This window comes from Dasypus novemcinctus, chromosome X (assembly GCF_030445035.2).
Source record: "Dasypus novemcinctus isolate mDasNov1 chromosome X, mDasNov1.1.hap2, whole genome shotgun sequence".
In the NCBI taxonomy this organism is placed as follows: Eukaryota; Metazoa; Chordata; class Mammalia; order Cingulata; family Dasypodidae; genus Dasypus; species Dasypus novemcinctus.
In genome coordinates this window covers 121,087,225-121,100,614 of record NC_080704.1, presented here as the reverse complement: position 1 = coordinate 121,100,614, position 13,390 = coordinate 121,087,225, and the positions used below count along the sequence as shown (strand labels likewise).

General features: G+C 39.7%; 1 protein-coding gene across 2 annotated transcripts in view; it reads left to right on the top strand.

Annotated features, from left to right (window-relative positions):
• The window catches only part of TRPC5 (transient receptor potential cation channel subfamily C member 5), a 425,684-nt gene that overhangs the window by 299,338 nt on the left and 112,956 nt on the right, over positions 1–13,390 (top strand). For both annotated transcript variants that reach the window (XM_058291577.2, XM_058291576.1), the window contains one exon: positions 12,573–12,909. In XM_058291577.2, coding sequence (XP_058147560.1) covers positions 12,573–12,909 — 337 coding nt within the window. The remainder of the gene's footprint in view (positions 1–12,572; positions 12,910–13,390) is intronic.

The following is a 13,390-nucleotide window of genomic DNA, read 5'->3' as shown; positions in this document are numbered from 1 at the left end:
TGGCTGTCACATGGACAGTTCAGAGATTCAGGTCTCCTGAGTATACACCAACCCAAATGCCAACCACAGGTCCAATAAAAGTGACAGAAGAGGCATGTGTAGAAAGGTTGTATCTGAGTCCAACTCCATCACACTCAGGAATACAAACTCCAAAGTAGGGCCAACTGACAGGGCCCTGAACTCCAGAGCCATCTGCTTTGACCATAGTACCTGTGGGTCACTGCAGCCCTTAGGAGAACCACCACCTGGGTTTCCATCTACCTTAGCTGTCTCTGGTACCCTGCTGAGGTGTGCATAAGCATCACTCCCTGATGACCTCCCGACTCTATTTTTGATTCTCTTAGCCATATAAACTCACTTTTCCTTTCCATTTCTGCCTTTTTATCCAAAGTCAAAAAGCAGTTTTTAACACCTGATATTACATGTAGGCTGAGATATTCTGCCAGTCTTTGAGTTGACTTTTATGTTCATGGTCTTTTTGTAGTTACATAATCAGCTGGTGCTTGGTAGTAATCCCTCAGTGCCAGGGAAGCTCATCCCCAGGAGTCATGTCCCATGCTGGGGAGAAGACAATGCATCTACATGCTGAGTTTGGCTTAGAGAGTGGCCACATTTGAGCAAAATGGAGGCTCTCAAGAGGTAACTCTTAGGCACCCCACAGCTATAGGCCTAGTTCATATTTCAGGCACACAGGCTCATAATCGGAGCCATCAGTATCAAGGGCTCATTGTTGGACCATCCATCTTTATTGGTCTTTGCCATTGCATTTGGGGGATTGTTGTTGTTCCATTGGGGAATGTGATACAGCTCCCCTGGTCAGGAACTCAGCACTCTCTCATCTGTGGTTTCCAACTGAAACCACTATGAAAATATCCAAACATTTCTATGTACCGTGTATACATGCTCTGGAGAACTCCCTCCCAACCGTGTGTCCCCCACCAATGACACCCCACAGAAGTACTCCTCCCTCACCATAGTTGAACCTCTCTGTAGTCCAAAACTTCTTCAAAAAGGAAGCCCAATGTATTACCAGGTTCCATTAATGGAAAAATGGAATCTAGTGATGGGTTTAAAGGTTAGATATAGAATACATAGAAATTTAGAAAAATTAAATAAAGGAAAAATAAATTGGGGTATCAAAAAAATGAAAAAAGTGAAAAAGCTTTGTTTTTGACATTTTGCCTCTCATCACCGCTACAGGTGTTGCCCTGTATGTACAGTGGCAAGGCAATTTCTTCAGTTTCTTCCTGAGTGTGAACCTCCTTTCTTTCTTTTTTTTCCTGATTATTAAGTTTCCCTTGACATAAGTTTTAGGTCACAGTGATTCACAAATACAATATATGGAACTCCCATATATCCAACATCCAACATCAAACCCTTTGTCCCTTCCCCAGCAGTGATCTTTTTACATGTTCGTATTTTATTTGCTGCAGCTAATGTACAGATATTGAAATGATAGCTTTCACACATGGTTCCATTTGGGTTTACATTATGATTTATATTCTAGACTATACAATTTTCTAAATTTTTGTTATCTTATGTTATACATTATGGTTTACATTTTAGCCTGTAGACTTTTATACAATTTTGGTGTAATTTAACATAACCTATATCCATCATGGCATGATCTTGTGGAACATTTCCATTGCACCACATTTACCCTGATTCCATGTATTCAACACTTCTTTCTCCCTCCTCTAGGGCCCACCATGACAATCAATCTTCATTACTTTTGGACCATATTCAGAGATACTTGCAAAACTATTGAGGGCTTGACATACTCGACTACCCTAACCCATTGGGAGACATCGATTCTCTCAAGAGATACAATTCCCTCTGTTTGAGAACATCAGCCCTGCCCAGGATGTGGGTACACCTTCACTCTCATTGTATGGGTCTCCACCCAATGATATAATCCACTATGACAAAATGAGCACTCACACACTCCCCAGAAGCTTGCCCTGTGTCAGACACCCCCTCTTAAGCATCCCAAACAGGCAACCTTCCATATTACATTCTCTAAAAAGTTTTCTCTGCACCACAATTTCAACCACATACCCGACAATCTCCCACGATCAAATGTTCCCCTCACCCTCTTCCCAATTTCTTGGGCAATCTGACCCATCCTCCCATCCCTAGTGCCCTTAAAGCCCACACAGCCCCACCCAAAGTTATCCCTATACCCCCATTTTATCCCTTGCCTGTACAAATACTTACCTCCAGCTTATCACAGATTTCACTCAAATAGCTGTCAGCTCACAACATTCCTCTACCCCCAACTATCTTAAAGTTTATCATCCAGTCTCCAGCTCTCTGGGACAGCTTGGTTTACTTATTTCATATCAGAGAATTCATGTAGTATTTGTCCTTCAATGCCTGGGTTGCTTCACTCAACATAAGATTCTCAAGATTAACCCATGTTAAAATATGTGTTTGTGCTGTATTTGTTCTCATAGCTTAGTATTCCATTGTATGTATATCCCACATTTTATTTATCCATTCATCTGTTGATGGGTATTTGGGTTGATTCCAACTTTTGGCAAAAGTGAATAGTGCTGCTATGAACATTGGTGTGTATATATCAGTTTGTGTCCTTGTTTTCAGATCTTCGGGGTATATGGCCAGCAGTGGAATTGCTGGGTCATATGGCAAATCTATGGTTAGTTTTTTGAGAAACTGCTAAACTGTCCTCCAGAATGGCTGATTACTTCTGCATTCCCACCAGCAGTGGATGAGTGTTCCCATTCTTCCACATTCTCTCCAACAATTGTAGTCTTCTGCTTTTTTGATAGCTGCCAGTCTTATGGGAGTAAGATGGTATCTCATTGTTGTTTTGATTTGCATTTCCCTAATAGCTAGGGATTTTGAGCATTTTTTTCATGTGTTTTTTAGCCATTTGTATGTCATCTTTGGAGAAGTGTCTGTTCAAATCTTTTCTCATTTTTTAAATGGGCTGTTTGCCTTTATAAGATATACGAGTTCTCTATATATGCAAGATATAAGTCTCCTATCAGATATACGGTTACCAAATATTTTCTCCCATTGTGTAGGCTCTCTTTTCACTTTCTTGACAAACTCCTTTGAGGTGGAGAAGGTTTTAATTTTGAGGAAGTCCCATTCATCTATCTGTTCTTTTCCCGCTCGTGCTTTTGGTGTGAAGTTCATGAAGCCATTTCCTATTACGAGGTCCTGTAGATGCTTCCCTACTTTGCTTTCCAAGGTCTTTATGGTCTTGAGTCTTTTTGTTTAGGTCTTTGATCCATCTTGAGTTGATCTTTGTATAAGGTGTAAGTTGGTAATCCTCTTTCATTGTTTTACATATGGATATCCAGTTCTCCAGGCACTATTTGTTGAAGAGGCCATTCTATCCCAGTTGAGAGGTTTTAGTAGCTTTGTCAAATATCAGATTAGTGTGTATGTGAGGATCTATATCAGAACTCTCAATTTGGTTCCATTTGTCAGTGTGTCTATCCTTGTGCCAACACCATGCCATTTTCATAACTGTAGCTTTGCAGTATGTTTTGAAGAAAGGTAGTGTGATTCCTCCAATTTCACTTTTCTTTTTCAATATGTCTTTTGCTATTTGGAGCCGCTTTCCTTTCCAAATAAATTTAATAGTTTCTCTAGTTCCTTAAAGAATGATGTGTCAATTTTTATTGGGATTGCATTGAATCTGTAGATCAGTTTTGGTAGGACAGATATCTTAATAATATTTAGTCTTCCTATCCATGAACAGGGAATATTCTGCCATTTATTTAGGTCTTCTTTGATTTCCTTGAACAGTGTTGTGTAGTTTTCTGTGTATAAGTCTTTTACATCTTTAGTTAAATTTATTCCTAGGTATTTGATTTTTTATTTACTATTTTGAATGGTATTTGATTCCTGATTTCCTCCTCAGATTGCTCATTAAATGCTACTGATTTTTGTGCATTTATTTTGTAACCTGTGACTTTACTGAACTCATTTATAAGTTCTAGAAACTTTGTTGTAGACTTGTCAGGGTTTTTTATGTATAGGATCATATCATCTTCAAATAGTGAAATTTTGACTTCTTCTTTTCCAGTTTGGATGCCTTTTATGTCTGGTTCTTGCCTCAGTGCTCAAGCAAGTACTTCTAAGTGTATATTAAATAGGAGGGGTGATAGTGGGCATCCTTATCTTGTTTCTGAACTTAGAGGGAAAGATTTTAGGATTTCACCATTGTAAATGATGTTAGCTGTGGGTTTTTTTCATATATACTATTTATCATGTTCAAAAAGTTTCCTTCTACTCCTATCTTTTGCAGTGTTTTATCAAGAAAGTGTGCTGTATTTTGTCTAATGCTTTTTCTGCATCTATGGATATAATCATGTGATTTTTTTTCCTTCAATCTGTTTAGGTGGTGTATTGCATTGATTGATTTTCTTATGTTGAACCATCCTTGCATACCTGGAATGAATCCCACTTGGTCATGATGTATAATTCATTTAATGCATTGTTGAATACAATTAGCAAGTATTTTGTTGAGGATTTCTGCATCAAGGTTCATTAGAGAGATTGGTCTGTAATTTTCCTTTCTTGCGGTGTCTTTCTTTGGCTTTGGTACTAGAGTAATGTTGGCATCATAGAATGAGTTAAGCAATGTTCCTTCTGTTTCAAGTTTTTGGAAGACCTTAAGCAAGATTGGTGTTAGTTCTTTCTGGAAAATTTTGTAGAATTCATCTGTGAAGCTGTCTGCCCCAGGGCTCTTCTTAGATGGGAGGTATTTAACGACTGATTCTATCTCTTTACTTGTGATTGGTTTGTTGAGATCATCAGCATCTTCTTTTTCAATGTAGGCTGTTTATGTGTTTCTACGAATTTGTCCATTTCCTTTAAATTGTTGTTTTTGTTGGAATATAATTTTTCAAAGTATGCTCTTATGATAGTCTTTATTTGTGATGATCAGTGGTGATATCTCCTTTCTTATTTTGTGTATTTGCATCTTCTCTCTTTTTTTCTTTGTTAATCTTGCAAAGAGTTTGTCAATTTAATTGATTTTCTCAAAAAAACAACTCTTGGTTTTGTTTATTTTTTCATGTGCTTTCTTATTTTCTAATTCGTTTAATTCTGCTCTGATCTTTGTTATTCTTTCTTTCTTCTTCCTTTGGGGTTAGTTTGTTGTTTTTTAACTAATTCCTCCAAGTGTGCATTTAGTTCTTCAACTTTAGCTCTTTATTCTTTCCCCAACTATAATTGTAGAGGCATCTATTCCTTCACTTAGTTTTTCCAGTGTTTGACTCACATATCTGGAGGCACCCTTGTTAGGAGCATAAATGTTTATGATTGTTTGTTCTTCTTGAAAGATTATCCCTTTCACTAATATGTAGTGTCTGTCTTTGTCTCTCACAATTGTTTTGCATTTAAGTGTATCTTGTCTGATATTAATATAGCTACTCCTGCCCTTTTTTAGTTATTGTTTGCTTGTAAGATGGCTTTCCAGCCATTCACTTCCTTTTTTTTTTTCTTTTTTTATTTTATTTTATTTTTTTTATTTTATTGACTTTGTAATAATATTACATTAAAAATATATATGTGAGGTCCCATTCATCCCCACCCCCCCACCCCACCTCTCCCCCCCCCCCACAAAACTCCCTCCCATCATCATGACACATCCATTGGATTTGGTAAGTACATCTTTGGGCACCTCTGCACCTCATAGTCAATGGTCCACATCATGGCCCATACTCTCCCCCATTCCATCCAGTGGGCCCTGTGAGGATATACAATGACCGGTGATTGCCTCTGAAGCACCATCCAGGGCAGCTCCATGTCCCAAAGACGCCTCCACCTCTCATCTCTTCCTGCCTTTCCCCATACCCATCAGCCACCATGTCCACTTTTCCCAATCCAATGCCACCTCTTCTATGTGGACATTGGATTGGTTGTGTCCATTGCACCTTTATGTCAAGAGGAGGCTCAGATTCCACATGGATGCTGGATGCAATCCTCCCACTTTCAGTTGTAATCACTCTAGGCTCCATGGTGTGGTGGTTGTCCTTCTTCAACTCCATCTTAGCTGAGTGTGGTAAGTCCAATAAAACAGATTGTAGGTGCTGGAGTCTGTTGAGGCTCAGGACCTGGCTATCACATTGTCAGTCCAGAGATTCAAATCCCCTAAATATATCTTAAACCCCAACATTAACTGCACCTCCAGCACATTAGCATGAAAGTCTTATGGAGGGAGATCCCATCTGAGTCCAGATTCATCACACATAAACACCATTTCCAAAGAGGGGCCATCTGCCCTGGTAGTTAACCCCATCGGCCATGACCATAACTCCCATGGGTCTCTTTAGCCCTCAAAGGAACCAATATCTGGGGGTTATATCTGCTTTATCTGTCTCTCTGACTCTGCTCAGTTGTGCATAAGGGCAATCCTTCTGCCAGCCTCCAGACTCTTTTTTAGAAACTCGTAGCCATATAAACTCATTTCTCCTTTCCATTTCCCCCTTACTTTAGGTCAAACAGCATTTTAAAGTCATGTTATTTTATGTAGACAGGGATATTCTGCTGATCCGCATTGAACCTTCCATATAAGGTCATTTTCCAGTTGCATCATCAGTTGGTAGTTGATAGTGGTCCCTCGGTGCCAGGGAGGCTCATCCCCGGGTGTCATGTCCCATGCTGGGGGGAAGGCATTGCATTTACATGCTGAGTTTGGCTTCGAGACTGGCCACATTTGAGTAACATGAAGGCTGACAGGAGGAAATTCCCAGGCACAATGTTGCTCTAGGCCTTGTTCTTATTTTATCAGCCATTCACTTTCAACCCCCTTGAATCCCTGGGTCTGAGATGTGTTTCTTGCAGACAGCATATAGATGGTTCATATTTCCTTATCCAATCTTCCAGTCTGAATCTCTTGACAGGTGAGTTTAATCCATTGACATTCAGTGTTATTACTTTTAAAGAATTACTTACATTAGCCACATTTTCTTTAGATTTGTGTTTGTCATATTCTGTTTGCTTTTCTTTTTCTGTTGTTTTTGTCCTTGTAGTTGCTCTTACACTCTCCTCCAACTCTGTCTCTCTTGTTTTTTCCTTTCTTCCTGCAGAACTCTCTTTAATATTTCTTGAAGGGCAGGATTCTTGTTGACATACTCTGTTAGTTTCTGTTTATCTGTAAATATTTCGAACTCTCCATCATTTTTGAATGCTAACTTTGCTGGATAGAGTATTCTCAGTTGGAAATTTTTTTCTTTTAGTACCTCGACTATGTCATACCACTGTCTTCTTGCCTTGATGGTTTCAGATGGTTTCAGCACTTAATCTTATGGAGCCTCCTTTGTATGTGATGGTTCTCTTTTCTCTTGCTGCTTTTAGTATTTTCTCTTTGTAGTAAGTGTTGGATAACTTGACAAGAATATGTCTTGGGGTAGGCCTGTTGGATTTATGCTGTTTGGGGTGCGTTGTGCTTCCTGGATATGAACATCTGTCTCTCTCAGTAGATTTCGGATGTTTTCAGCCATTATTTCCTGCAATACCCCTTCTGACCCCTTTCCCTTCTCTTCTCCTTCTGGGATGCCTATAATATGTATGTTTGTGCATTTTGCATTGTCATTCAGGTCCCTAAGCCCCTGCTGGATTTTTTAAATCTTTTTTTCGAACAGTTCTACTATCTGTTTGATTTCAGATGTACTGTCTTCCACATCACTTAATCTCTCCTCTGTCTCTTTGAGTCTGCTGTTATTTGCTGAGAGTATATTTTTTATTTCTTGAATTGTGCTGTTCATCAAAATCATATCCGTTATATTTTCTGTATAATTGCAATTTCTTCTGTATTCCCACCAATTGTTTTCTTCATATTCTTAGTTTCTTCCTTTACCTCATCAAATTGGTCCCTAATATATGTTTCGAAATCTTTAATTACTTGTCCAATGTTCTGCTCCTCTTCCTGGTTTTTAGTTTGTTCATTGGATTGGGGCATGTTTTCCTAATTATTGGTTTGGTTTGTAGTTTTTTGTTGCTCTCTGGTCATCATTTTATCTTGATGGGATTAGTCAGTTGCTTAGCTTCTTTGTCTAGTTTGGAGTTTAATTAGCTGTTGTTTTTGCATGCGTGGTAAGGCTTCTCTTTGTCACTTTGTTCTTCTTATTCTGTTTCCTTGTTTTTGGCTAAGTTCACTTGAAGGAAAATATTATGGCTAGAGAAAGCAAAAGGAGTAAGAAAAGAAAATGAATAATAGTAGTACTGATATTAAATATTAACAGAGGAACCATGTGAGATATAGGAGAAAGGATATTAGATTCACATAAGGTAAGTAGAGTTATAACAGTAAGAAAAGTAGAGTACATAAAATGAGATGGTAATCTGAATATGGGGAGGAATACCATGTGAATTAAGAGGCCTGTGTGTTTAGGAAAAAGGGAAAGAGAAAAGAGAGGACAATAATATAAAGAGTGAATATAAGGCATAAAGCAGAACAAAGGTATTAGTAGTAAAAAGTCAAAAAAATAGGGGGGCAAACAATTAGAGTTGTAATGTAAGAGAAACAATCAATGATGGAGGATAGAAAGATGTAGAGGAAAGGGAATAGTTTTGGTGGCCAAAATCAATACACAGAAAAGAGTAAATGGAGGATGAGGAAATACAGCAAATGTAAAGCTCTCCCTGCAGCACCTAATGTAAGAATAAGAAAGCAGAGAAAGAAAGAAAGAGAAAAAAAAGGGACAAAAGGGAGTGGGGAAGTAAGTAGGAAAAAGAAAAAGAGAAAGAAAGAAGAAAGGGCTTTGGGGGGATAAAGAGGAAGGAAAAACCAACCAAATACTAGGGAAAGTTTTAAGCAAGGAATCCTGTTTGTAGTTAAATAAAACACTTAGGGATCTGATGTTCCCCCTTTTCTCCCTTCCTCACTTCCCTCTTTCCCAGGCATCAGGAAAGCTGCCTGAGAGGTCCGGTAGGAGATTCAAGTGGGTCCTTGCTGAATCAGCTCCACAGAGAAAACAATGACTCTTAATTTCCAGAGAGAGAGCACTCACACCTCACCAGGAAACCCAAATATGCTATCGGAGGCTTGAAAAGCATCTCCTACAGTCCTTCTCCTTTAGGTGTTCTATGAGAGGACTTGTTGATTTTCTGACTCCACCCTCTCCCAGGCCAATTTTCCTATCCCAGGGTATTTAGGTGAATCAGGCTTTCTCAGTAGATTTGCCACTCCTCTCTTCCCAGACTCTCCCCAAGCCAACCGGTATGCTCCTCCAAGCGCAAATAAAGAAAAAAAGAATAGAAAAAAAAAAGGGGGGGGGGAACACCAGAAAATCGAATCCACACTAGTCAGGCCCCCCTATTGCACCCCCCACTGAATCCCTCCCACCCATGGAGTCAGTCCAAAACTGGAGGGCTAAGGCAATCCCAGAACACCATGAGCACTGGACTTGGGAAAGGGAAGTCTGGGACTCTGCAGACCCAGGGCAGGTAGGTCCATGGAACACAGGCTATGGGGGCTTAGAGGACACTGATCTGGGCACCACGCATCCAGGGACCATGGGGCCCAGGAACACCATTGCACAACCAATAGTTCTCAGGAAACACTGCGGTTACCAGCCCTAGGGGGAAGGGTCCTGCCAGTCCACAGCTTCTGACCTCTGTACTTGTAAGCTGCAGTTCTACCTTTAGCAAGCACCACCTCTGCCACTCTCTCTCCTAATCGATGTCCACACACCCTGACCTGCAAGCCCCCAAGACACCCCGCTCTGGCAAGACTCCAACCCCACTCGGTCACCTCTTCACAGGAGAGACCGTAAGGTGCACTCACTCAGATGCCATCTTGCCCCACCTCTTCTGAAGGTTTTAGCTAATACAGTCAGACAAGAAAAATAAATAAGGAAGTATCCAGTTTGGAAAGGAAGAAGTAAAATTATTTCTATTTTCAGATAGCATGATTTTGTACATAGGAAATCCTAAAGACTTCACACACAAAAAATATTAGTGCTTATAAATAAGGTCAATAAAGTTGCAAGATACAAGTTAGATATACAAAATCCATTGAACTTCTATAAAGTAACAATGAACAATCCAAAAACGAAATTAAGAAAATATTCCACTTACAATAGTATAAAAAATAATTAAATACTTAATAATAAATTTAACGAAAAAAGTATAAAAGTTATATACTGAAAGCAACAAAACATTGTTGACAGCAATTAAAGAAGACCTAAATAAATGGACATATTCTGTGTTTATGGATTGGAAAACTTACTGTTGTTAAGATAACAATACTCCCCAAACTGATCTACAGATTCAAAGCAATCCCTATCAAATCCCCAGGCTTGTTTGTTTGTTTTTGGATTTTTTTTGCAGAAATTGACAAGCTGATCCTAAAATTCAAATGGAAAAGCAGTGGATCCAGAATAACCAAAACTTTTTTTGAAAAAGAAGAACAAAGTCAGAGGACTCGCACCTCCCAATTTCAAATTTTACTACGAAGCTACTATAATCAAGACAATGTAGTACTGATATAAAGAGATAAATAGAATAGAATACAGATTCCAGAAATAAACCCTTACATTTACGGTCAATTGATCTTCACCAAAGTTGCCAAGACAATTTAATGAGGGAAATAGAAGTCTTTTAAAAAAAAAATAATGCCAAGATTAGTGGATATACACATGGAAAAGAATGAAGTTGGACCCGTATTTAATGCAATACACAATTAAAATGGATCAAAGATCTAAATATAAATGATAATATTGCCAAACTCTGAGAAGAAAACATGGGAAAAATTTTTTTGACATTGGATGGGCAATGGATTCCTAGATATGACAGCAATAGCAAAAATAACAAAGGAAAAAATAAATTAGACTTCATCAAAATTGGAAACCACTGCATCCAAATAAAAAACTACTCAATAAAATTTTCATGAATAAATGAGGCCCCAAATCAGGAAAGGAATTTACTAAAGGTCACACAGCTAGTTAGAGGAAGAGCCATCACATTCCATATCTTGAACTTCCCAGCTTTTAAAGATGACTCAGGGAAATTCGGTGATTTACCTAAAGTCACAGCACAAGGGCCACATTAGCACCTAGACCTGCTGACTCTCAGTCCAGTGCTTTTTCCACTGCATCCAAATGTTTTACTTTACCCTTGGACTTTTCCATCCTATCCATACCAGCCTTTTACATAGGCTATGATGGCAAGGAGAATGGAAAGACACTACAGGCTTTTTGACTTTTTGCATATATCCTTGGTCAGCAGGGGTAGCTCTCCTCAAGTGACCACTGACAGACACAAGCTAACCGAAACCCCTAGGTCATCTGGGGCTTCCATATCCCAGTCAGCTAGAAGGGGGAAAGAAAATGGAGGATCACACATGGGAGACTCCTATAGGACAAGTCTGGAAGTGGCGCACATCATTTATCTTCACGTTCCGTTAGAGAAAATTTAGTCATGTGGCCAATCTCACTGCAAGGGAGACTGGTAAGTGTAATCGAGCTGTGCACTCAAGGAAGAGAAAAATGGTTTTAGTAGGAAGCTAGTGACCTTCACAGATACACTAACAGGAAAGTTGGTCTAAAGTTTACCTTGGGTAAATGATGTAAATAGTTTACTTTCTTTGCACTAGTAAGATATATGGTATAGCTTTGTTTAACCTGCCCCATGGGTAGCCAGGAACATGTGTGTAAGCCATCAAATGTAGTCAGTATTTAAAATCATGGTAGACAGTTGAGCTCCTTATTTAGTTGCTTACCAGGAAGTAGCAGCTGGAGGACAACTTGCAATGCTACGATTCCTTAATTATTAATCACTGATGCTTTGTAGTTTGCCTTTAAGTAAAATCCCATCTAGTTAGTATAAAATATTTTAATGTTGAGCCCTAAATATTTTTTCCTTCCCTGCATGTCTAGACTAGAGAGAGTGTTAAAATAGATGGTAAAGTAACAACCTGATACATTACTAACCAATCAAGAGGTGCTCAAAACCAAAGGTGAAAAAGACATTCAAAAGTGGAACTCATTTCTATTTCAAACCATAACCACAGGCATGGGCTTATTCCCTGCCTGTTTGTGTTTTCTCAAATAGAGAGCACATTTGTTATGACCTCATGTAAGGGGAATGAGTAAAAGTCGATAAATTTGAAATGAAATATCCCAAGAGTCTCTCTTAAGATGCATGTAAATTCCCTAAACTTGGAACAACTTCCTGGGCTCTACTCCCCAAAGATTCTGAGTTCTTATGTTGGTGGTGGGACCTGGGAATCTCTATTTTTTTTTCAGTATTCCCTGGCTGACTCTGATTCAGAGTCAGGATTTAAGAACCACTGCTCTAACATCATAGGAGGTGAGAGAGGGAGGCATGCCAAAGCTCACACTGAGCAGAAAGGTTTTGTTTTAATATGTGAAACAAGAAATCAACCCTAAGGACATTCTAGTCTCATAGCTTGACATGTAGAGCTGTCTCTGGGTTAGAATCATTCATGGGAATCTGGAAAACTGGCTTCTTGTGGCTGGTCGGGCATCTCCTTGCACGAGCTGGCTAAAACTAGGAGAGGGATTATAAATGTAGACTTCCCCCTGGATATCCCAGATGCCTAACTTGTTTTCTTCTTTTCCCAGTTTGTTGCTCAGCCCAACTGCCAACAGTTGCTTGCCACCCTGTGGTATGATGGCTTCCCTGGATGGCGGCGGAAACACTGGGTAGTCAAGCTTCTGACCTGCATGACCATTGGCTTTCTGTTTCCCATGCTGTCCATAGCCTATCTGATCTCACCCAGGAGCAACCTTGGGCTGTTCATCAAGAAGCCCTTTATCAAGTTTATCTGCCACACAGCAAGCTATTTGACCTTCCTCTTCATGCTTCTCCTGGCTTCTCAGCACATAGTCAGAACAGACCTCCATGTACAGGGGCCTCCCCCAACTGTCGTGGAATGGATGATATTGCCTTGGGTTCTAGGTGAGTCAAAGGAGCCAGGATCTATGGCAAGACTGTCTGCCAGTCTGAAGAAAGGACCAAAACAGGCTATTGGACTTGCCCTAATCTAGGGCACTGCCCTCTGTGCTACGGGGTAGCCCTTTACTGAGAGTCACAGAAATGTGGTTCCTTCTGCCTCGGGCCCTATTCACTCAGTATTGCCTGGTCCACAATGAAACTGGCAGTGCTTCCAGAGCCTATCTTGCTTCTGATGACTACAGTCTTCAGGGACAGAGTAGTTAACTGTCAGTTGGTTTAGGGAGAAAGCCAGGTGTCAGCCAGAAGAGTCCTCAGGAAAGCTAGGCAGGGCATGTGCTGATCAGTCTATTCAAAGCCCTTTTTCCCATAGCAAGGGGCTCTTGTATCTGCTGCTCTTTTGTGGCTACACACAACCACAGTACTTGCTCAGTGTACATATCCTATTTAGATACTTACTCCACAATAATCTCTAGGCATAATTATA